General features: G+C 37.0%; 2 protein-coding genes and 1 long non-coding RNA gene across 4 annotated transcripts; 2 read left to right on the top strand and 1 right to left on the bottom strand.

Moving 5' to 3' along the window:
- The first annotated feature begins 599 nt into the window (after window positions 1-599).
- siva1 (SIVA1, apoptosis-inducing factor) lies at window positions 600-3,053 on the top strand. 2 transcript variants are annotated; one of them, XR_007144453.1, is made up of 4 exons: window positions 600-839; window positions 1,473-1,676; window positions 2,474-2,705; window positions 2,828-3,053. XR_007144453.1 is itself a non-coding variant. In XM_027173612.2 (4 exons), the coding sequence occupies exons 1-4, from the start codon at window positions 722-724 to the stop codon at window positions 2,874-2,876; spliced, it is 525 nt and encodes a 174-aa protein (XP_027029413.1). In that variant the 5' UTR covers window positions 601-721; the 3' UTR covers window positions 2,877-3,053. The 2 variants fall into 2 exon arrangements, 1 of the variants encoding a protein (XP_027029413.1); XM_027173612.2 differs by having other exon boundaries at window positions 601-839; window positions 2,474-2,627.
- Window positions 3,054-8,652: 5,599 nt separating this feature from the next.
- On the top strand, window positions 8,653-18,563 carry LOC113660304 (kelch domain-containing protein 2-like). Its single transcript, XM_027173688.2, has 13 exons — window positions 8,653-8,798; window positions 11,232-11,460; window positions 11,555-11,634; window positions 11,750-11,867; window positions 13,819-13,931; window positions 15,719-15,800; window positions 15,878-15,961; window positions 16,139-16,219; window positions 16,301-16,359; window positions 16,443-16,552; window positions 16,641-16,713; window positions 16,819-16,906; window positions 17,619-18,563. Exons 2-13 carry the CDS (start codon window positions 11,242-11,244, stop codon window positions 17,670-17,672), a joined length of 1,161 nt encoding a protein of 386 aa, XP_027029489.2. The 5' UTR covers window positions 8,653-8,798; window positions 11,232-11,241; the 3' UTR covers window positions 17,673-18,563.
- Window positions 18,564-19,690: 1,127 nt separating this feature from the next.
- LOC113660305 lies at window positions 19,691-20,190 on the bottom strand. The gene is made up of 3 exons (XR_003444783.2): window positions 20,051-20,190; window positions 19,880-19,959; window positions 19,691-19,790 (listed from the first exon to the last, which is right to left on the bottom strand). It is a non-coding gene; the product is annotated as an uncharacterized LOC113660305 (long non-coding RNA).
- Window positions 20,191-25,380: the final 5,190 nt, after the last annotated feature.

Raw genomic sequence — 25,380 nt, 5'->3', positions numbered from 1 at the left:
AGTGTTCCAAAACACCAAACTATCAAATATTCTGCTTTTATATGCTTAATTAAACTTGTGCATTTTATTAGTAACACCTTGCTGGTATTATTATTATTATTATTATTATTATTATTATTATTATTATTATTGTTGTTGTTGTTGTTGTTGTTGTTGTTGTTATTATTGATAATAATTACAATAACAATAATGGTAATAATAATAATAATAATAATAATAATAATAATAATAATAATAATAATAATAATAATAATAATAATAATTTAATTAACCATTTATGTCTAATATTTTATAAACACATTTTTAAACGATTTATTTATTTAAGATCAAATTGCAGGAAGCTTGAGGATTCTTTCAAATGTGACACTCAACTGCTAGAGAAAGTATTTTTCACCCAAATATATAAGATTATAAAATAAATTCAAAATGAGGCATAAATAACATTGAGGTGATCGGTGGGCGGTGTACAACAGTTTGGTGAATTACTGCCACCTACTGGTATGGAGTAATAAACAGCCAAAAGCGCGCTGTAATTCTGCCAACCCGCGAGAGGGCGCTACTGCTTTTTCCACCAATGGATACGCGGAGCGCTGTATTAAAGCGCCGAGTGACTTCGCGGGAAAGGAGAGAGGGGGTCTGGTGCTGAGAGGGTTGTTTTCCTTCCGCGCAGGTTTAGTGGTGGTTTTTCTGGTACAGATTATTTCCCATATTTTCCCCCAAAATGCCCAAAAGGTCCTGCCCTTTCGCCGACTCGTTTTCGACGCAGTATAAAGTCCATGTTGGACAAAAGGAGCTGCTTCATGGAGTTTTCGGGAACAAGTACAGACAGGAAGTTTACGGTGAGTGTGTTTACTAAGCCAGATACGCACACTAACATGATAGTTTGCTCAAACTACGTTTAATGTGGTTCAGTATAGTTGTGCTGCACTTTAGCTTTGTGTTTCCCGTTCGGTTTGTGAAATTCTGAGCTGTTAGTGTAAGTATGTTCGGCCATTGTAAGTACGTAACAACTTTTTATCCTACCTGTATTCTGTAAGTCCGCCTCCTGTGGTTTTAATTGGTCGGCAGTTTAAACTTGTACGTAATCCACCAATCAGCAGGTGAGTTGCTTGGGCCTCAATCCTTTTAAGCTTAGAAGTGTCTGAAGCCACAAAAACAAATGGGGGGTTTACATTTAGCTTGCATTTTTATCGTAGGCTAATTTTAATCTAAATTGATATTTGAGGGGAGATGTATGTATTTATAGTGCACATAGCTTGTACAATGTTTGTGTGCTGATGTAATCACTTAAGTGTAAAGCCCATATATATTTTTTGAAGTTAGTCTCATCTTTATTACATCTATAGCTATATTTTTTTTTTCTCATTCTATCACAAAGACAAAATAAAGCAGTTTGTCAATGCATTAGTGCATTAAGTATACTGCAGTGTAACTTGTTGTAATGCATAAATGTATTTTTGTTCCCTCTGTAGAAAAGACCAAGAACCTGCTTTTTAATGGCACCCGAGCGGTCATGGGGAGAATCTGGAACGTGGATGCAGAGGGGAGGCGTTCTGAGGTGGACATGTCGGGGTCCAATCAGGGTGTTGTGGCTCCTGCAAATAATCAGCTGCTACTCCGGGGACAGACTCTGATTGGGTTTGATGGGAAACTGAAGAAAGCCAATGCAGTGTCAGGTAAAATTTAATGGTGTTTTAATGCTTAGTTGTGTTAGTTTGGGTTTAAAAAGATTATTTTCCATATTTTTCTTGTCCGTTCTCATTCACTAGCTAACACTCCTCAATCACATATCGGCTACCAACAGGGTAGGCATGTAAATAGTTGCATCTTTCAAACTTGTACAGTGTCACAGGACAGCGTACCCAAGGGAAAATGCTATTCTGCATGCATGACCTCACAGATGCTTGTGATTGTTGCAGAGAGTGAGAGGACCGTGAGTATGCGGTCCTTTCTAACCTGAGAGCATGGACACTGTCACACTATTGGACTCTGTGGCATTGGGAGTCAAACTAAAAATCTTTTCTCCAGAAGATGGGCAAACTTTTTCTGCCACCACTCAGGACTGTTTATTTATTTCCCCCTCCCCCAGAAATTCTCCAGACTTGTTTATCTTTGCATCATTTCTGCAAGAATAAAATCATGTATGTAAAATGTTTAGTAAACTTTGATTTAGTAATCAAGTAAAAAATGAAATTGTAGGGTCCACAATTGTCATTGGCTTAAAAAATTATATGCAAATGAATAAGAATGCAAGTGTAGTGCTTGTTGATGTGTGTAATGTGTTCATTTTTTTTTTTTTTCCCCTCTATGCTTACACCTGCTTCGTGTGTGGTTACCAGACTTTTGTCTATTTGGGGTGTTTATTGAAACCCTGTTTAGGAGTTAATTCTACCATGAACGGGATGTTGATAGATTATTGTTAGCTCAAGCCAAGTTAATTGATGTTGCTGTTGATCTCCTGTTGTCTCCTCAGACAATGTGACCACTCCAAATGTGTGCGCTGTGTGTCAGAGGTCATCAGGAGTGAGGACATCATGCTCTCAGTGTGATCGTCCTGCGTGTCCCGCCTGCATGCAGCAGTGCAACAGCTGTTCCAGCCTCTGCTGCTCTGTCTGCACCATCACTGAGTAATGCCACACCCATCTATGCTGTACCATACACCTTCTGAAAAACATGCTTCAATTTATTAGCTTCTATTACTTCAGGTTTATAGATTTTTCAGTGTTGCCTAGATGATTAAGTGCTATAACTTTCATAGTACTATTTTGTAGATTTTTGTAAAAAATTGATAAGTTCTAACAACTTGCATGATGTTCTCTATCTACAGTTACACAGACCGCTATGACAAAGTCCTCTGCTGTAGCTGCTCTTCATGAGGCGTTCACAAAGGTGGACCAGACCAATTCCTGAATGAAAGGAAATGTATTTTTCTTGTAATAAACTTTAATGCATTACACAATGTAAATAAAATTTTATATAGCTTTTACATCTATATCATTTGTCTCTGTACATACTGTATGTTTTTAATCATTTAAATAAATACTTGGACAATTTTTTTTTTTCCCTTTTTTTTTTTTTTTTTTTAATTATAAATTCTGGATCCAAATCACCTTCACAAATCCAGGATCCATAAACACATTTCATGTTTCTCCTTTTTCATTACTTTAAGAATTTGTGAACATTAAACTGCTTGAGTACTTTTTAAAAGCATTCAAGTCCTTCAACTTTAATTAGATGCCATAAACAACAAAATGAACTAATTAAAGCTACAACTCACTGCAAACAAACTCATTTGAGGACTGTTGCATCCTGTTGATAAGAGAGACATGCTACACTCATTTATTTCAGTCGTAGCCATTGAGCTAGCAGGCCACACAGCATTTTGTTGGGATAGACAAGAAGGCTCTAGTAAGAGGGAAGGTGGGGGTAACTTTATATTCATAACAGCTGGTGCAACAACACCAAAATTATAGCCATTCATTGGTCTTCTGATTAGGAGTACATGATTTGATTCCAGGCCAGTTTACCTTCCACAGGAGTTTATTGTTTGCAGCCCACCAGCTGCTAATGTCAGTGTAGCATTAGCCTCCTTGCTCAGTGCTATTAATTCAGAGCACAGCAACAGTCTTGAAACAGCCGATATGTTAGATCGGAGGCTTTAATTTTGTGAATTTATAGGAAATTTATCTGAAGTTTGAACGACACATCAAATGTGCCACCCGAGGGACAAACACTCTGGATGGACAAAGTCTACTCAAACATCAAGAGCAGTTTTAGAACAATATAACCACCACATCTAGGACAGTTAGAGCACTCCTACCTCTAGCCATACTCCTAACTCCAACATACACCACCCTCTGAAAATAAGCTCAACCTAACACAATGACTCTTAATACCTGACCTGAAGGAGCTTCCTCACAGTTGTAGGGCTGTGGTGATATATACCTGATACCTGAAGGTGTGTACATCAACAATATGTGCCCCATAAAATAACTCTACAATGTCGCTGTAAAATCAAATCAGGGTGTACCCCAGTCAGAAGCCCAAAGGAAGTCAAAACACTCCTCAAGGCACGAAACACCGCCTTGTCTTTTGACATGGCCCTTTATAGTGCTGCGAGAGCCAGCCTAAAAAGAGGCTTCAAGGAGGCTAAAGCGGCCTACAAGAGGAAAATTGAGGATCATTTTTCCAACAACAACTCATGACAGGTTTGCAAGTTATTCAGCACATATCCAACTAAGCCTCTTCTGACGTTTCCATTAGTCTCCAACAACCACATCATTGTGCTGGAGCATGATGTGAGGCATGTTCTCAAAGCAGTATACCCAAGTTGGCTGGTTCTGAAGGAATGTGCAAAACAGCTCTCCGCTGTCTTTACCAAGATCTTCAACCTATCCTAGTCCACATCCAGCATACCAACCTGCCTGAAGTGTTTTGAGAGACTGCTCCTTTGACCCTCATTAATTCCCCTTCAGAGCAAATAGATCCACAGAAGATGCCATTGCCACTGCTCTTCACACTGCACTAAGCCATCTTGAACATCAGGAGAACAATGTGAGGATGCTTTTCTTAGACTTCAACTCTGTCATCAATACTGTCATCCCAAGTAGATTAGTCACCAAACTTGACAGCCTTAGACTTTCCCAACCCATGTGGCACTGGATTAAGGACTTTCTAACAGATGGCATCCAGTCCGATAGACTAGGCCACCACCCCTCCTCCATGAAGCGCAAAACCCAAACACAAAACACATAAGTGCTGGAAGATTTGCTATGGCTAGCAGAACAACTTGAGCCCAGGCTTTGAGACGGTTTTATATTTAATTCAATTCAATTTAATTAAAATTTATTTGTTTAGTGCTTTTAACAATGGACATTGTATCAAAGCAGTTTTCCAGAACCTAAGAAATATAATACAAAGGTTAATATTATACAAAGATTAATATAAAACAAGATTAATATTAGACAAATTTTTAAATGTGTTTGTATTTATCACCAGTGAGCAAGTCTAAGGAGCAGGTGATTGTGGCAAGGAAAAACTCCCTTAGATGGAAGAGGAAGAAACCTTGAGAGGATCCAGACTCAAAATGGAACCCATCCTTATTTGGGTGATACTAGAGGGTGTGATTATAAATTTACAGTCTGCTATTCCAAAGTTTGGGAGCTAAATATGAAAACGCTCTACCACCTTTAGTAGATTTTAATATTCTGGGAACTACTAGATGTTTTGTGATCTCAGAGAGTGTGAAGAATAGCATGTCAGAAGACTGGTAGATACATGGGATCTGACCATTTAGAGCCTTATATGTAAGTACAACTAAACAAGTAGCTAGTGTAGAGATGATAAAATTGCAGATATATGATCATATTTTCTTGTCCTGGTAAGAACTCTGGCAGCTGCATTTTGGACTAACTGTAGCCTATTTATTGAAGATGCAGGACAACCACCTAGTAATCAAAATCAGAATCAGATGTATTGGCCAAGTGTGTTGACACACACAAGGAATTTGGTTCCAGCTGTTTGTGACTCTCAAAAGTACAGACATAACACTATACTATACAAGTCAGGATAATACAGACTATTAAATATGAATACAGAATATATGACTGATCACTTATGTACATAAAGTGAGAAAAGTGCTGTCTTATCAGAATTTAACAGTAGAAAGTTACAGGTCATTCAATCTTTTATATCTTTAAAGCATTCGGTTAACCTAGAAAATGTAGATATTTCATCTGGTTTTGAAAAGATATACAGCTGCATATCGGCATAAAAATGGAAGCTGATCCCATGTTAAAACTAAAACTGATCCTTGAAGGACCCCATAATTAACTGGCAATAACTGAATGATTCTTCATTCAAATCTACAAAATGGTATTGATTAGACAGGTAGGATCTAAACCAACTTAAAGCCTGACCTTGAATATCTGTGTAATTCTGTAAGCGATCTAGGAGAATCTATAGTGACCTATAGTGTTGAATGCAGCACTAAGATCAAGTAGAAATAATAGTGAGATGTAGTCTTGGGCCGAAGCATGACTGGGGCAGGAAACATGACTGGGGCAGGAATCTATCTAAAAAGACATGCCCAATTTAAAACATAACCTTAGCATATTAAGGCCTGAGCCAAGAGTGGACTGTCTACTTAACACTAACAACATTTTTTACCCTATCAAGTGGAATAGCATGGTCAAGCTGCACTAAGATAAAGTATCACAAGCAAGGAGATACAACCCTGATCAGAAGCCAGTAACAGGTCATTTATTATTTTAATCAGTGCTGGCTCTATGCTGTGCCCTAAATCCTAACTGATACTTTCTGTAAATGTTATTTCTATGTGGGTAAGAGCATAGCTGCTTTGTACGAGATTTTCTAGAATTTTAGAGATAAAGGGGAAAGAAAGTCAGTCTACTGAAGGGGAGTAAAATGTACAAGTGCCGATGAAGAACAGTTATATTATCTACAGCATTTTCTATCAAATCGTTGGGTTTTAAATGAGTAATCTGAATATTCTTTTTTTTTCCTATTAAAATACTTTATGAATGGCTTCATAACGTCAAATTTGTGCCCAAGATCTAGATATTAACAATTTAATAATTTTGACAGAGTTATGGAAGGGTCGACTATGAAAAAAAAAAGACAATGAAGACAACCCAAATGTACCTGAACAAATGAGCATGACCTGTGGCAGAGCACATTGGAGAGAGCAAATTAGCATAGAAAAGATTCTTAACGAGATTAAGGACTATCAACGAGACAACTTTAAACAACTTCAGGATATAAAAGAAGAATTGAACAAGTCTATTAAAAGAATTGAGGAGGATAAAAAATAAAAAAAACTTAAATTTAAGAAACGGATTCAACTAAAGTTATGATTACAAATAACTTTTCAAATGTGTTAGATTGATTGTATTAATATCTGCCGGAAGCGGTGGGATGAAGGAATTTACTTCATGACGTCATTGTGAATTACGTCATTACGTCAGGACATGAAAGAACTTGTGAAATGGATTATTGAACCGGTTCATTAAAACAAACTGTCCGAAAGAACCGGTTCGCGGAAAAGAACCGAACTTCCCATCACTATTTGAAAGGCGACTCTCCCGCGCTTAACTGTTTACTTGCGCATGCGCAAAGCCACTTCGCTGCATCTGTACTATCACACTAAGCAGCATGGGGGAAAATAGCCCAGAATCAGCATTGCGACATACTCTTTAGTACGTTAGTGTTCGTTTCTTCAGCCATAAACCGTTCACAATTGGACTCTATCATTGCTCAATGTTGTCTGGGGTCATAGATATATACACTAGATGTCGCCTGTATACGGCAGTACATTGGAACGAATGCGTCAATTGAGGCGCCATCTTGGTACAGGGGACCTCCTCTTCTTAATGCATTAGCATCAATGTAGGCAAAGAAATAAAATCACCATAAATCGTCATGAATGCGATTTCTAGTTTTTTATTGGTTTGTTCCAAAGGTCATTTCCAAAGATCATTAAATCCAGAGAAAATTTAAGGTTTTGATATTAAGATAATCTACTATAAGAGATACTTTTTCACAATATAATGCATAGTGCTAGTAGGTGTAAGTTTATTTGGTTTATTGGTAAGTTTATTACATTCTTCCACTTGAGTAAACTTTAAATAAACAATCACTACTTACCTTATAGCCTACTGCATGGAACACTGCTACAATGGTGTGACTATACATGTTAATTTAAACATTTAAATTGCATTGGTTTATTAAATATACACAAAGCAATTTGCAAGTGGAAGCAAATCACAAATTTGAGAGGAACATAATGTGAAGTTAGATAGTTGAAGTGCCAAAGACTGTTAAATCTTTTATTTGTTTGTTTGTTTGTTTGTTTCCTGCAATACTTTTACCCCATTAAATAAGTATGTAATAAAGTCACATAAACCAAAAAAAAAAAAAGTTTGACTTTGAGGCCGAACTTGTGTGTTACACTGCCAAACTTTCTTCAAGGACGTCAGCTGAGTTAACCATTTTTTATTTTATTTTTTTTTAAAGGTGTTTAGTGTCCCCGCAACTTGTCCATGACTGATGTCTCTGTTTATCACTTGGGAATCTACAAACAGTTTCAGATTCTGATTATTTTTTTTAATGCCATGTCAGCAATCAAAAGCTATTTTCATGGCAAAAATTCTATTACAAAAACACCAACATCATATAAATACAATAAATACAAAACAAATATAAACAGTAAGTCATATTATACATTTTTATAATTAACATAAGATAAAAAAAATCCAAACCCTTTTCAGGCACAATGTCATTAAATATGTCCTTAAGTGAAGTAACTTGATAAAAGAGCATTCTGCTTGTGTTAAGTCCAGGACAATCTAATAAAATATGTTTGACAGATAAGGAGATCTGACAAAATATACATAAAGTTGGGTCTTCACCTTTAAGCAAAAAAGCATAGGTCAATTTTTTATGTCCTTATTAATAGCTTCGGAATCTACATACATTTTCGGTTTTCCTAAAAACTAATGGGTAAGCGTGGATTAGCTGCAGTCATTAAGGACTGAAACAAACCAACGTAACCAGAAATATAATGTCGTAACATTCAATATCATAAAACACATTCTCATTTGTGAAATATAATCCCTTGCTGTCTGTTTTTTATGTTTCCTTCGGTTTTGACGCATTTTTAGGACCCCAAAGCGACATCTATGTGTAGATATCTATGGTCTGGAGTCACTTCCTCTGAAAGTCCCGAATTAACTGGCCTTGTTTTTCAGTACATTAGCACAGAAGTTTCGTCTGTTCGCGTGAGTATCATGACGTTTATTGTGTTTCTGATCGAACGGAGTTTTTTTTTATTATTGCAAAAAGACAAACATACATACACATTTTGTTCAATGCCATACAACAAGAGGTATCAGTCACATTGGCTACCAGAAAAAAAGGAAAAGAAAGGAAAAAAGTTACAAAAACTTATTCTTTTAAAATATCACATGTTTTCTGAGCTTTTTTGTTTTTTACTTTCTACAGAAGATTACTGTATAACTTGAAATCATTTATAAAATGGGACAGATTTGGTTTACAAAGGGCCCACTTTGTTTTGTATATATGGTACTTACCTAATACAATGAATAGTTGTATAATATATTGTTCATTATTTTCCAAATTATCACCCTCAAAATAAAAAAACACCTCACATGCACCAATTTCTACCACACAACCCAATTTTCTACTAATATAATTTTCCATATCCTTCCAAAAGTCTTAGATAAAATGCAAAATCGTTTCCTTTTCCTGACCGCAAAATTCGCAAGCATAAGATATTAAGCTTAAATCTTTCCAAAACATGTTTAACAGGATAAACCCTATGTAGAATTTTGTAAGACACCTCCTTAATTTTATTGTTGACACAAAACTTGTTCAGTATTTTCCATGATTTGTCCCAGTATATAAGACAAAAAAAACCTTGCTGCAAGCTTTTGTGCAGGTTTCCAGCTAATTAGGTGACGCGTCGTTTGAATCGGTTCCTGTTTGTGCGCGTTCGGTTGTTCGTTTCTAGGTTTTACTTGAGATAAAAACAGAGACGCAACCGGCTGTGTTTTGTTTCATGTTAACAGTAAAGACGTCGTGTTTTGGAGCAAAGGGGAACTAAAATGTACAAGAGAGTTGGTTGTTAATTAGTAGTGACATGTAACCAGAGGTGACACATCCTTTACTCAAGTATAAGTACAGATACTCATTTTTTAAAAGACTCCAGTAAAAGTAGAAGTAGTGACTACACTCTTACTCAAATTAAAGTAAAGTATGGGCTCCGTTCGCCGTTACTACTACTATATATATATAATGTAAAAAATAATGTGCGTGTGTGTATGTATATGAATATATAATTTTGGAGTGTGCTAATGGATATTTGTGTTCATCAGCCACAAGATTGTTAAGGCAGGCGCTGATGTAGGTGAGGTAGGGTGGAGTCAGCGTTCACATTCATCCCAAAGGTGTTCAGTAGGGATGAGATCAGAAAACAACCACATATAGCAGGAAAGGTCAGGTAACCCAATACTTTTGGAAAATAATGTATACCAAGTGTATCACCAAGGCCATATCCCAAACTGTAGGGACATTCCAGCTCTGTCCTTGAAAACAACTCAAAATTATTGTGATGTTTTACAAATGACAAAATTAATGTTAATTAAATTAAGCACTTTGTGTTTTTTGGGTTGACACCAGGGGTTCTAGGATTTCATCTTTAGGGGGCTTAGCCCTCAGTGAGAATTTAAAACAAGAAGAGTTCTATATTATGTATGACAACTCTGGTAATAAGAATAATGAAATTTCATTGCTTTTGGTTGCCGTCTTTGCGTCTTTTCGCCGATTAACTTTATAGATAAACGCCTCCAGCTCACACTGCGCGTGCACGCTGCGCGTACCTGTGCTTTTTTTTTTTTTTTTTCAAATAAAGCAGACAGCTGAAGACGCACTTTTGAAAGACTACAACGCACGCGCGTAAAAGTTTGGAATAAAAGCAAAGTAAAAAAAAAATCGCTCTTTGATCAAAGTGATAAATAATTTTCTTTCCCATCGACGACATGTCCTGCATTTTAACGTAATTTTTATTGTTTAGTTATGAAAGTAAAAATTATCCTTATAGTTTTAAGGTGGATGAGATTACAGACAGAGGGCTGAAGCCACCCTAAAAAAGGTCTAGAACCGCCCCTGGTTGACACAATTCGCAACGCATTCGCCAGGAATCCTTTTTGACGCCGATTATTTCAAACATCTCCCTCATATATGGCCATGTGTGTTCAGGAATGTCCTCGTTGTTAGTTATTTTAACATCGGTGACTCCCTCTGAATTAACATTAGCCATTCCTTTTGTAGGCGTGCTGCTCATTGTTAGCTCCGCTATCCTTAGTCTATGTCTGATAGCCAGTAAATATTACAGTACACCAGTCACGTGGTGAAAAAGCCGCACAATGATAGGATGATAGGCTGGAAACAGCGCTCAATGAGAAGAAATAATATTAAAAGTAACGAGTCTGTTTTGAAAATGTTTCAAAAGTACAGATATTTATGTAAAAATGTAATGAGTAAAAGTAAAAAGTTGTCCGAAAAATAAATAGTGGAGTAAAGTACTGATACCAGAAAAATTTACTTAAGTACAGTAACGAAGTATTTTTACTCTGTTACTTCCCACCTCTGCCTGTAACATAGGAAACAATGTTCTTTGGTCGTTTTTGTAGCTAGGCAAGGATGGCAAACCAGGAGGATGATATTCAGGATGTCCAAGAAGAGTTGAATGATGATAAGGATGAAGAAGCGAGTAATGAAGAGAGGCATGAACAGGGAGAACTGAACTGGTCTGATGATGACGGGGATGATTCAGAGTCCATCTCAGACACTCCAGCAGAACGCAGTGGTCACATCGCAGTGTGTGACAGAAACTGTATGTATGTCTGGGGAGGATATAAGGTAAGTGGAGGAAATCAACATGCCAGTTGTATATAAAGTTCATCATCAGTGTTTCCAGAAAAATCACAAGCCTGTCTCTTATTTGATTAATCAGAATGCTGAAGCATCTGGGTTCTTTGATTTGTACTTACCAAAGCAAGAAATCTGGATATACGACATGGAAACTGGAAAATGGTACATTGTTGTAGACTAAATACTTGTACATAAATGTTCAAATTTCCTTTTATGCAATATAATTTGGAGCACAGATTTACATGCTGAAACAAATCGGAAACATGTATATTTACAGGAGAAGGCAGCTGTCAGGAGGAGATCTCCCTAACCCAATGTCGGGCAGCTGTGGTGTATGTGTGGAAGGCATTCTGTATCTCTTTGGAGGTCATCATGCTAGAGGAAATAGTAATTTGGTAAGGTTATTTCCCCTTATATGTGACATGAGCTAAGATATTTCATGTGAGCGGCAGTCGTGGCCTAATGGTTAGAGAGTCTGATTTGTAACCCAAAGGTTGTGGGTTCAAGACTCGGGGCGGCCACGACTGAGGTGCCCTTGAGCAAGGCACCAAACCCCCCAACTGCTCCCCAGGCGCCGCAGCATAAATGGCTGTCCACTGCTCCGGGTGTGTGTTCACTGCTGTGTGTGTGCACTTTGGATGGGTTAAATGCAGAGAACAAATTCTGAGTATGGGTCACTGTACTTAGCTGTATGTCACTTTCACTTAAAATAAGTTAGGAAGCATTTATTGTCAATTTGACCATATATAACTGGTACAGTACATAGTGAAATGAAAACAAATTATCCTCTGTGACCAAGGTGTGTGTATTTCAATAATTGTCCACAGCACATTCAAATTCTCGAATTATTTATTTTATTGTCTTTTTATATAGCAGCATGGCTAAAAATCTTTACGACTGTAACATAAATGATTGTTTGTCTGTGTTCTATGTGTATGCACAAAGTAATACACCTAATATTCGTCTAAAGTTGGTTGAGTTATTTTGAAACATTATTGTTAGTCTTGTCTATGCACTTCCAAAAAATGTCTCAGAATGTATGCTTATGTTGCCACACACACACACACACACACACACACACATATATATATATTGAGAGAGATGTGCGGATCATCTCAAACGTCACCGAACCAGCACCATAATTTTCTCCGAATAAGATATCCGCACCCGACCCGATGGTCAAGGTACTGTATGAGTTTAACAGCGCATTCGGTACAGTTAGATACTGCTTTCAAATGAATATTTATTTACTTATTTATTTATGAAGCAAAGGTTCATCTTTGGCCAGATTACGACAAACTGTGTTGAGCTTCCCACGAAATCAGATATAGGTTGCACATGTTGCACTTTTTTACGTGACTAGGATTTAAGTCCTTAGCTCTGTGTTGTTTTATGTAGCTTTGTCATTTTATGTAGCACCATGGTCCTGGAGAAATGTTGTTTCATTTTACTATTTACTGCATCATATATATATATGGTCAAAATGACACATTCATACTGCTACAAAAACCATTTGTGTTCAATTGTTTAACAGAGTTAGAGAGCGAGAAATCGTATGTAGGTTTGAAAATCAATCCTGCTGATGACGAGAGCTCTTGGATGCCATTCCTGAAACAACCCTCTCTATTTATCCGGGTCCGGCACAGAAGTCACTGGCTTGCAACTCCTGTGTCTCGATTATGCAGATGTAAATACCAGGGAATAAAAACTGAAAACCCAAACTCATATTTTATAACAATCATTTGTCAAATGCCAAATATGCCGAATTAGGTAGAAAATTAACTGTTAAAAAGCATGATGTCATCCATTTCTTTTTCTCTATTTCTACATTTACATCATTTGGCAGATGCCCTTATAAAAAAGTGCTTTTAATTCTTTACCATTGAATACATTAACTCTGGTTCATTAGATTACACACTTAAGGTGCCTCATTTGCAGCATTCTTACATTGTTGTTTCTTTTTAGTATATTTTTGGAATACTGTTAAAAATGTAATAGCATCCGCAGTGTATTTTACTGCTAGTGTAAACTCTTGCTTTTTGTGATGGCCACGATAAAGATTATATCTAATTACTCTGCCTACAGCTAGCAGTGAGATTAATCTCAATAGTAAAGTACAGAACAGCACAATCAAAATTTTACTAAATATTACTAATCATTTTTCTACTAAAACCAACCACATACCATTTTATTAGATATCAATTAAGAATGCTACAACATTAAGTAAGCTTTAATTACTAATGGCAGAAATTTTGTTCAGGGTAAAAAGACTGTTTACAATCCAGCTGCAAGTGTTTTTAATACCTAAATATGTATCTAATATTTCACCTCTGTCATATTTTTCAGGTTTATCGTATGCCTCTGAGGTGCTCTGACTTCCAGTGGGAGAGAATGAAGGACCTTAAGGGTTTGGCCCCTACATGTAAAGACAAATTAGGCTGTTGGGTGTACAAGAACAGGTTAGCATTCATCACAGTTCTACATGGTGGTAATGGGATCATCTTTGAACAGCAGTGGCTCCTGAGTAGAGCTTGTGTTGGTGCAGTATAACACCAATAATGCCTTAAAACAAATTTAAGTTGGGAGCTCATCATACCTCATTTATGCTATCATACCTTATTATGTGAAATTAAGTAAAACTATAATAGGCAGTTGAGAGTCAACAACATAAGGATATTGATCTGTATGGACATGATCCCCATGTCACACTGTAGGATCTCAGTTGTCATCATGTCTGACTGTACAACAGCCATGATGTGAACATCGGACACACATGAAGACTTGTCTAGGGTTTTATGTCATCAGTCCATGACATGTTCAGACTTGCATTCTCTTGCTAAAATGGCAGGTAGCAGCAAACGAAAAAATCTATAGCATTTTTAGTTTTTCTTCCTGCTGCACTGTCCACCTGACTGGTTTCAACATCTTCCCAGAGGTGGTTTAAAGTTGTTGCACTAAGTGTGTCATCCCGTTCAGTGCTCCTATTGGTTCTTGTTTTGGCGCTCATCGTAGATGTCACACTGCAGGTAAGTGTCTGAAATCTTCTGACACTGCCAGAACTTCTTTGGAAAAAAAACAGATTGCAACTGCCATTTATTGGCTGCTAGTAACCACGTCAAACAATTGATCAAAGACTACAGATTTTACTCTAGTATTCTAGAAATCTTTTAGGATTTTCCAAATTTGTATCAGACGACCAAATTGTGAACAAAATTGCAGTGTGAGCCTGAAGAATGAAGTTTACAAAAGAACACCGAGACAAAGGAAAAGACACAAATAATGTGCTTTGGAAGAGTAAGTATAAAATTGGACATGTTTGGTGTAAACCAAATACAGCATGTTATTCAAAAGAACCTCATACCAACTGTGAAACATGGAAGTAGAAGTGTTATTTAAGGCAGTTCCTTCTGTTCTATGTTTATGTTCTGTAAAGCTGCTTTGAGACAAAGCCCATTGTAAAAAGCGCTATACAAATAAACTTAAATTGAATTATTTACGTTTGTGGCATATAGCAGACACCCTTATCCAGAGTGAGTTACAACTGAGCAACTGAGGGTTAAGGGCCTTGATCAGGGGCCCAGCAGTGGCAGCTTGGTGGACCTGGGGTTTGAACCCATGACCTTCCGATCAGTAGCCCGACACCTTAACCACTGTGCTACCACATCCCATCATGGTTTCTACATTGCATATGTCAAAAAAAATTGAAGCTGAAATCTAACTGGACCTTGAAACATGACAAAAACATATCAGTAAATCTATCAAGGACTCACTTTTTAAAACAAAAAGTAAAAAACAGAATTATGGAATGGCCAAGTCAAAAGCCAGATCTAAGTCTTATTGAGATTATGTGGGGTGATTTGAAAAAGGATGAGCATAGAAGAATCACACAGCTGAAAGAATTCTGCATCTACGAGAAAAAGCTCATTAGGTTATTTTAGCCAAAGCGGAAAACACCAGCTATTAGGGCACATGGTGTCCTAACTTTTTCCTTACTTAAAATAATTATTTTTGTTGATTTTATTTTGATTTAAAAAGTGAAATCAAAGTTTTTTTCTTGTTGTTTACAAGCAGTTACATCACAACAGGTACACATTAAAATTGACATGTTGACATTTCTGAATAAAGAACTGAATAATATTTAAAGGGGTGTTCTTTTTTTTCCACATAACTGTATATATATTTTATATGGGCATAAAATTTAAATCCATTACAATTGTTTCTGTTGAACTGTTTCTTGCAATCACAGGCTGGTGTATTTTGGGGGCTATGGATATGAGGCAGAAGCAGACCATCAAGGAACGTTTGAATTAGATGAAAATTCACTTGTGGTAGGCAAAACTGTTTTAGTGTTACATAAAAAGAAGAAATAATAGTGAGAGGCTTAAATGTGATGATGCTCTTCCAGGGTAACCACCAAGCACGGGGCTGGAACAATCATATTCACATTCTTAACCTTGAAATGTCAGCCTGGAGTCAACCCAAAACAAAGGTAGTATGTATTTATTTCTGTCTTGCTGATGGTGTGTTGGGATTTTAATTGTTTTGGATAGTCTTTATGTGAATTTTGATTGAAGGAGTAATCCCTTGTTCCTTTTCTTTTAAAAGTATTTTTCTTGAATGAGGTTTATAAACCACAATTAGATTTTGGTTTATTTGTATGTGGCAGGGAAATGCTCCAACACCACGTGCAGCCCATGCTTGTGCTACTCTGGGAAACAGGGGTTATGTTTTTGGTGGACGATATATGGTGGGTATCTAAAAACTCAAATATGTGAGAAGAATTCTATTCAATTCATTTTTGCATTAAGGAGCATATATTTCTCGACAGCATCATCGGCTAAACGACCTGTACTATATTAACATGGACACCTGGGAATGGACTGAAATGTGAGCTGGTACATAAAATAGATCTCTTTTTACTTCTTTTTACAGTCTGAATTTGTTCATGCATTTTTATGCACTTATTTTAGGTTGGTACCTCAGCAAGGCCCAGTTGGCCGATCATGGCACTCTTTCACACCTGTGTCATCAGAACACATCTTTCTGTTCGGAGGCTTCACTACTGATCGAGAAACACTTAGTGAGTATTATACGACAGTGACTCCCGGTATAAAGGTATAGATGCGCCTAATTTCAGAGTGGACTATTTGACGGCTTGTCTCCCGTAGGTGATGCATGGCTGTATTGCGTGACCACAAACGAGTGGAAGCAGTTTAAACACAACCACAATAAAAGCCCAAGGTTTTTGTCTCTGTTGTATTAATTTGACAAGGAATTTAAATTAAAATCATATACACACTGTTCATGTTACATTATTTTAATGTGTGTGTTTGTGTCTTGGGAAAGACTTTGGCACACAGCCTGCTTAGGTCTGAATGGAGAAGTGTTTGTATTTGGGGGCTGCGCTAATAATCTTCTCTCACATCAGCAAGCAGTAAGTATAGAGATCATGACTTCCAAATATTAAATAAACATGCATTTCTGTTTTGCTTCAAGTAAGCATTTTTTGTAAAATGTAAATAACTAATTAATAATAAATAATAACTAAACATTAAAATGGTAATGAATGATAAAAAAGAACATAAAACACAGGCAACCATTTTTATGTGCTTTATAATGATGAATGTTCTCAGTATTTTTGAAATATTTAATTATTTGGGATAACTGTTGTGTTATCCCTAACTATATTAAAATATTGAGCACACAAGTAAAATTGATGCCCTGTTTTTCGTCACACAAAGTCTAGAAATCAAATATTCATGAATCCAAGAATGAAAGAAATCAAAATTGAAGTAGAAGTAGGCTGTTTTCTTGTTAAGATTAGAATACTTGTTTAACTCCAGCAGCGGGAAAATCTCCTCTAGTGTTACATCTTTCTAATTATAGATCAGACATCTGTTCATTTGTATTACAACTTGAGGAACTGATCTGCAATTCTTGCTACTAGTACTGCTGATGCACATCTGGGTCATTTAAGATCCCTGATTATTTTATTCCCGAAGTAAATTTGAAATGTTGAGAAATAAGACACTTTTTGCTTTAAACACTTTACACTTTTTTTTGCTTTAAAGTAAGAAACTTTGTTTTGCATATTTGTTTTTATTTCCCACATGGACTCTCAAATTTTGTTTTTGTCTCCTCAACAGTCCCATAGCAATGAACTACTATCTTTCAGGATTCAACCAAAGTCCCTGCTTTGAGGGAGGCCAAAAGAGCTGCTGTATCCCAGTCGATCAAGACATACTTTACGACAGTTTTGTGTTGTCATTTCGGTGCCCGATTTAATTTTGTGGGAAAACTGCTGCCGGACGCGTACTGTCAGGTTTTTTTTTTATTACCGGCATGCAAAAGAAAAACTGGATACGAGTCATGACGCATGTCGTAAGCATTATATTGTGTAAAGCGCTTATACATATAAAAGTAACATTGTCACGCACCTGTCTGCTAATGATGCATTTAATCATATTAGAGAAAACACGCATCCAACACTGCTCTTAGATGGATATATTTAAAATATATTATACAGTACCAAATTATCTTTATTAAAAATTAAGACAATGAGTAATTTTAGTGGTTTTATTTAATTCAGTCAGTCAGTCCCCTCGACCTGCTGAATTTAATCTACAGGATGCAGCTCCAGAGCATTTTTGGAGAGGTGTGTGTTGCAGTGCGCATCTTCAGCAGTCTACCTCTCTCTGTTTCTGGTGCAGAAAGAGCTTTCAGCAAGTTGAAGCTTGTCAAACACTATCTCCGGTCTACACAAACTCAAGAAAGGTTTAATAGCCTTGCCTGACTTTCAATTGAAAGCCAACTAAGCAGACAGCTGGACTTCAAAGACGTCATAAGTGACTTTGCCAACAAAAAGGTCAGACAATGGGATTTTGGTTCATCCTAGGTGAAGTGATGTAAAAGGTCATGAAGGGTTAAAGTTCAAATCGATATACATATAAAAATCATTTGCATAATTTTCATAGTTGTTTCAAAGTTCATTACTGATTTGTCTATTGTTTGCTCTCAGTTTGTTTTTGTCTATAATGTTATATTTGAATATTTTTCTTCAACTGAAGTTCAGTAAAAACCTTTTATTTACATTTATTTGTTATCTGTTTTGTTATATTTTAAGAAACCACTATTAGATTACATGTGGGCCTCCATGCTCATATATTGTACAATAAATTATATTAATGGAGGGGTGTGGGGGCCCACATCAATATTTTTATTCTCTAGCTATGGCCCTGGTCCTAGTACTACAGTACATACATGCACATTTTGTCAACCTAGGAGCAATACTGGGAATGTGTGGCACAGCTCCAGGGCTTCACTGCAGAGAGGCTTGTTTAAAAGAATGCAAAGACAGATGCAGAGGCTGTGTGAAGGTTAAAGGCCCCTTCTAATCCAAACTCAATGCTTGTATGGTAGTTGTTTGGTAAGACTTGAAACTTGTATATTCTAAATAAAATGTATGATTAGATGTGGTTTAGTGATGCTGGTATTTAAAGAGCTGTTATCACTCCTGAGCACTTATTTGCTCAGTTGAGATTTATATTACAATTTATGTGCCATTAAAGTACATTTGTACTGGATACAAATGATAAGGAAAATTCTTATCTATCTGATAGATAAGGACTCAGGACTGATACAATTACTATCCATTATTACCATCCATTAAAAACCTGTATGTACAGCCTGCTAAATTTGTATTTTTAATAGTCTACATAACTCTGTACATGTGATTCAAATAATGTTTTTAGTTTACGTTGTTTTAATGAGGGCTGATTTTAGTCATCTTGGAACTTAAGATTATCCAATGTCGCAGGACATGTTCATTTCAAACTACTTCACCTCTCATTTAAGCAGATGAACCTCCTGGCATTGCACATGTCCAGTCTTTTCATGATTTTTTTCATGATTTCCGTTGATTTTGCCATGCAGTGGACTTTTTTTGAATCAGACTTTTTATTCACAAGAAGTTTATAAAGTACATACTGTAAGCCTTTCATATGTCTTTCTGTATGTATTTGAGAAGACAAACTATTGTTCCAAATATTTTGCTTTTCAATGGAATATTGTACCAAATATTTTGCTTTTCAATAGTAAATTGAATGACAACATTTTAAAGCTGTCAATGTTCTTTAGATTCTTTTTATGTATCTCCCAAAAATCAATGGAATGAAATCTCAATGTTAAATGAATATAGGAAAGCATTTTTGGAGCCCCCCTACAAACTGTAAAGGAATGAAGTCAGTCTTCTTTGCTGCCAAAAGGTTTGGAGCAGATACTTTCACTTTGCCAGGCATGTTTCTTGAAAGATCAGTGTCCTATGTGAAAAGATGCAAAAGCTGAATAATTCATTTATTCATGAACAGTTACAGTACATGATATGAGAAAATTTAGCACAGTCAAATACCTTCACGCTGCGGAACAGGTCTTTCTCTCTGGCAATGGTTTCTTTAGCATGCATGAAGCTAAACACAGCGGTCCGGGCAGCTGATAAAGTTAAAGATACATTATTCAGGTATGAAAAGTTCTATTCTCAATTAAAATAAGAAGAAAAAATATCGTTATGATATTATTTTACCTTTTCCTTTCTTCTGAGTCCCAGGAGTCAATTTCACTTTGTGCCTGAGGAAAAGTTAGGTGCATGATGTACAGAATACCATAAAATCTTTTAAGGGACATGACAGTAAGTACTGTATATCTTGAAGAGGTTCTGTGAAAGAGTGCTATCCTTCTATTCTTTATATTTTTGCACACAGTATTGTATTCAGTAGGTGCAGCTGTGTAAGGTGCGCACACAGGCACCACAAACAGCAGTACATCGTCTGGATGCGGCTGACCGGTGAGACAGTCCAAAAAAAATTTCATTTTCCTAGAAAACAAAGAATTTATACACCATCACTACCAAAAAGGTTAACTAAATATAAAGACAGCAAATCAACGTAAATCAAATTCGAACAGGAGTCCCACTGTTGCAACATCTAAATTAGTACTTTCAGCAGTGGTTGGTGCAGGACTACTCTGGCACATGATATACTGTATATTCAGTACAGTGTGGCATCTTTCTAAACACATAGGGTTAGCGGCTCAAAATTGTTCTTTTCATCACACGTTTACCACACGGTTATCAGGCGGTTGTCATGAGCCCCCTCTCTACAGGCAACCAAAAACGTGTGAATATTCTAATGTAGCCACCCGCATTTTTAGCTGTTGTAATGCAATTCCAGGGCACAACCAGAAGATGAGGCTTTGCTCACAAACACTTTCTGACCCTGACTTTACAGGTCAGACAACATTTTTTTAAGAGTATAGAAGCAGTTTTCTCTTTCACCTTTTACCTGTCCAGCAGGAAAATAGTAGGAAGGACCTGAAACTTGAAACCTGAAACAATGTCATTATCACACACTAGAGAGAGACAGACAGACAGATGGATGTTGTATTTGGTGACACTGTGGGTTTTGAACTTGTGCAAATTAAAGTCAGTTTTTATTATATATATATTAAAACATGCATCACCAAGCGTAACAACACTGCACTATTAGAGACATCAGTTTTAATAGGAGTCCTCAGATTTGCAGGAGGTGAATACCAATTTGCAGATTGACCTACAGTATCTGTCTGTGAGACGTAAGGCAGAGAACATCCCTTTGTTATGCTTGCTGCAAACAAAGCAATGTTCTCACCATCCTCCTTCTACTGTCTTCTGGGAGAATGATGTGCTGTTAAAAACAACTTACAGAAAACTTCATCTGGATGACTGAGAATCTTCACAGACATATTATGCTTAAATTAAAAAAGAAAGATTTTGGATAATTTATTACCATCAAGCATTCTTAAAAATTTGATGCGTTTTTACTTACCAAAATGAAAACTAAGACAAATATACTCTATGCAAAGAGTGTGATTTGAACGGAGGACAGCTGGTCTATTTGACTCATCTGGAAAGTTTAATGTGTCATAACTTGGGTTTCCTTCCACATACTTGCCTAAAATTTACAAGGATTGTTCCAAATTATGAACTTTGCAAGTAAAATTAATTTTGTCTATTTTCGTTAAACTGTTAATAAATACTTTCCTCCTCAAGTCCTCCCGAGTCAATTTGACCCGGCCACATTTAGTGGGGCAATAGGTCACACTTTTGCCCTTTTCAGCGCAATGAACATACATACAGACACAAAAATGCACACATCAAATGTCCACTAACACACGCACCCAAAACACACACTCACACACCACACACACACACACACACACACACACACACATGTGCACACACACACACACAGATGTTGTGTTTTCATATTCAAATTCTATTTGTTTTATCTCTTTTATTTATGAATTTAATTGCCTCAGTCAGCTTTGACCTGGGGATGTTTGACATACACAAGCCAGTGGTTATCCAAAATAATATTTAATAATTTCTGCTTATTTTACTTAAAAACATGGCATAATATCATGAGGTTTATTGTTTATAAATTAAACTGTGTTTGTAAAATAAATACTTTCCTCCTCAAGTCCTCCCGAGTCAATTTGACCCGGCCACATTTAGTGGGGCAATAGGTCACACTTTTGCCCTTTTCAGCGCAATGAACATACATACAGACACAAAAATGCACACATCAAATGTCCACAAACACACGCACCCAAAACACACACACACACACCACACACACACACACACACACACACACACACGCGCACACACACACCACACACACACGCACCCAAAACACACACACCACTCACACACACACACGCACCCAAAACACACACTCACACACCACACACACACGCAAATTGGGCATTAAAAAAAAGGCCACACATTTGTAAATATTTCACACTTTTGATATGCCTTTGCCTAGCAGAGGAATGTGTATGAGACATGAGGAGTGTGTATGGAACAGTAAGAGTGTGTATGAGACATGAGGAGTGTGTTTGGAACAGTAAGAGTGTGTATGAGACATGAGGAGTGTGTATGAGATATGAGGAGTGTGTATGAGACATGAGGAGTGTGTATGGAACAGTAAGAGTGTGTATGAGACATGAGGAGTGTGTTTGGAACAGTGAGAGTGTGTATGAGACATGAGGAGTGTGTATGAGACATGAGGAGTGTGTTTGGAACAGTGAGAGTGTGTATGAGACATGATGAGTGTGTATGAGACATGATGAGTGTGTATGAGACATGAGGATTGTGCATGGAACATTAAGAGTGTGTATGAGACATGAGGAGTGTGTATGGAACAGTAAGAGTGTGTATGAGACATGAGGAGTGTGTTTGGAACAGTGAGAGTGTGTATGAGACATGAGGAGTGTGTATGAGACATGAGGAGTGTGCATGGAACAGTAAGAGTGTGTATGAGACATGAAGATGAGTGTGTATGAGACATCCCTTACTTAAAAGTTGCTAATACATGAATAAAATGAAAACTTGCTAACACTTCAGTCTCCACTGTATGTTTGAAGACAAATGTCATAAGCTGAGTGAAGTTATTGTCCATGGCTTTTGTCATGTTCGTACACATACTTTACAGAATAAAATTATGTCATTTCATTTTCATTGGCCATCAATGAATTATAACACCAAAAGTGCATTTTGAGATGGAACAAGAACCCAACATGCCTCCACAGAAGATGCACCGTGGTACTGGGAAGCCCTGTCTGAGCCAGACGGCAAAAGACGGCACTGTGTGGGTAGAGGAGGACATTGCAATGCCCAGTGCAGTAGCAAATCGCTCGTGCTTCACTGCGCAAGCTGGACCCTGGGTGACTGGTGTACTTTCCCAAGTAAGGAGATGCATTGCAGACATATTTGGTCTCCAAATCCGTGGCCATCCAGAACTTGCTCCCAAATTTGTCTGGCTTGGTTGCGATATACTGTGTGAATGGACAACAAGCCATGGTAGGGAACAGCTGTTCATCTATGGTCATGTGTTCTCCTGGAGTGAAACTCTCAGCACAGTTCTTGTTGAAGCGTGTCCAGATGTCAGAGACCGCAGCAAATTTGTCTATTAGAATATGTTGCATAATTGAAATTAATCTATCTCTTGGCATTGTCTCTTTGAAAGCCAGGAGATTGTTTTGAAACCATTTTGACCATTTTTAATGTCAGTAAATAATAAAATTTGTTTTTTTCCCAGGTCAAATTGACTTGAATGCTTATAAATCAAAAATTCTACAATTATCACCATTCTGTGTGATCAACTTATATTTGTGAACATTTTACACTTATGTCTATTTTGCCTACCAGATGCCATCTGATCACCCAAAAACGGGCTACACACACACACACACCACTCAAAACCTTGGCATAATTTATTGTGAATAAAACTTCCTTTACACCTCTTATGCTTATATTATAAACAATAAACCTCATGATATTATGCCATGTTTTTAAGTAAAATAAGCAGAAATTATTAAATATTATTTTGGATAACCACTGGCTGGTGTATGTCAAACATCCCCAGGTCAAAGCTGACTGAGGCAATTAAATTCATAAATAAAAGAGATAAAACAAATAGAATTTGAATATGAAAACACAACATCTGTGTGTGTGTTTGTGTGTGTGTGTGTGTGTGTGTGTGTGTGTGTGTGTGTGTGTGTGTGTGTGTGTGTGTGTGTGTGTGTGTGTGTGTGTTTTGGGTGCGTGTGTTAGTGGACATTTTATGTGTGCATTTTTGTGTCTGTATGTATGTTCATTGCGCTGAAAAGGGCAAAAGTGTGACCTATTGCCCCACTAAATGTGGCCGGGTCAAATTGACTCGGGAGGACTTGAGGAGGAATGTATTTATTTTACGAAAACATAGTTCAACGAAAATAGACAAAATTAATTTTACTTGCAAAGTTCATAATTTGGAACAATCCTTGTAAATTCAGGCAAATATGTGGAAGGAAAGCCAAGTTATGACACATTAAACTTTCCAGATGAGTCAAATAGACCCCAGGGGTCTCATTTATAAGCGTGCGTACGCACAAAACGAGGCCGGAAACGTGTGTACGCCAATTTTCACGCAAAGGTTGTGATCTATAAAAAACAAACTTGACGGGAAAATGTGCGCACCTTTAAGCAAACTTTGAGACGTACGCACATTCTGGAGACAAAGTTAATTGGCGACACAGATGGTGAGGTCGTGAACTGAAGTTAGATTGTAGAAAATTCATGTGAGAAGAACGATTATAAGAATTAATGACATTTAATTTTCACTCCATTTCATACGTTATATCCACATTATCATGAAGATTAAATCCAACAGTGTTATTTGTGCCGATTGTTTTAGGCTATATACATCTAGTAAAATCCAAACGTAATTCAAAATGTATTAAAAATAAAATAATAATGATACTAATCAGCGCTACTCCGTCCAGGGTGTATCCTGCCTTGATGCCCAATGATGCCTGAGGATAGGCACAGGCTCCCCGTGACACGAGTAGTTCGGATAAGCGGTAGAAGATGAATGAATGAATGAATAATCAGCGCTGCCTTACAGTCACATTGTCCATAACGGGAGCGCAGAAGGAGATGGCGCGACTACATGTGATACAGAATAGCATGAAATACTCATCTATTAGAGAACTGCAGAATATTTTCCTTAATTTACATATATCATAAAATGTCTGCAAAAGTCTGCAAATACAGTCATGAAGCCTAACTATTACGGTGTTCATTACAAAACCGTCATGAAGAAGCATGGGTTCACTATAACATTTTCGTCTTAAATTTTCGCCCACAAATTAATTCTGTGATTTTGTCAAGGTGTTAACGATCAGTCTAATTGCTAGAAACATATAAATCCTCCGGTGACCAGGGTATGTAATGCTTCATGATGGCACTGCTGGCACTGTTGGAGGATTACGCCAATGGGAGAATAAGAAGTGAACAAGTTTTCAGGGACCATGATGATTTCCTGGCCCATT

This window comes from Tachysurus fulvidraco, chromosome 12 (genome assembly GCF_022655615.1).
Source record: "Tachysurus fulvidraco isolate hzauxx_2018 chromosome 12, HZAU_PFXX_2.0, whole genome shotgun sequence".
Taxonomy (NCBI): Eukaryota; Metazoa; Chordata; class Actinopteri; order Siluriformes; family Bagridae; genus Tachysurus; species Tachysurus fulvidraco.
The sequence above is the reverse complement of the archived record's forward strand: the minus strand, read 5'-3'. Positions and strand labels throughout refer to the sequence as shown.

Excerpts from the sequence above, each read along its gene's own strand:
- siva1 (XM_027173612.2), top strand. The coding sequence starts at position 722 with ATGCCCAAAAGGTCCTGCCCTTTCGCCGACTCGTTTTCGACGCAGTAT. Across the intron at positions 1,677-2,473 it reads GAAAGCCAATGCAGTGTCAG|ACAATGTGACCACTCCAAAT; the intron begins GTAAAATTTAAT and ends TTGTCTCCTCAG. Across the intron at positions 2,628-2,827 it reads TCTGTCTGCACCATCACTGA|TTACACAGACCGCTATGACA; the intron begins GTAATGCCACAC and ends CTCTATCTACAG.
- LOC113660304 (XM_027173688.2), top strand. The coding sequence starts at position 11,242 with ATGGCAAACCAGGAGGATGATATTCAGGATGTCCAAGAAGAGTTGAAT. Across the intron at positions 11,635-11,749 it reads GACATGGAAACTGGAAAATG|GAGAAGGCAGCTGTCAGGAG; the intron begins GTACATTGTTGT and ends GTATATTTACAG. Across the intron at positions 16,714-16,818 it reads AACCACAATAAAAGCCCAAG|ACTTTGGCACACAGCCTGCT; the intron begins GTTTTTGTCTCT and ends GTCTTGGGAAAG.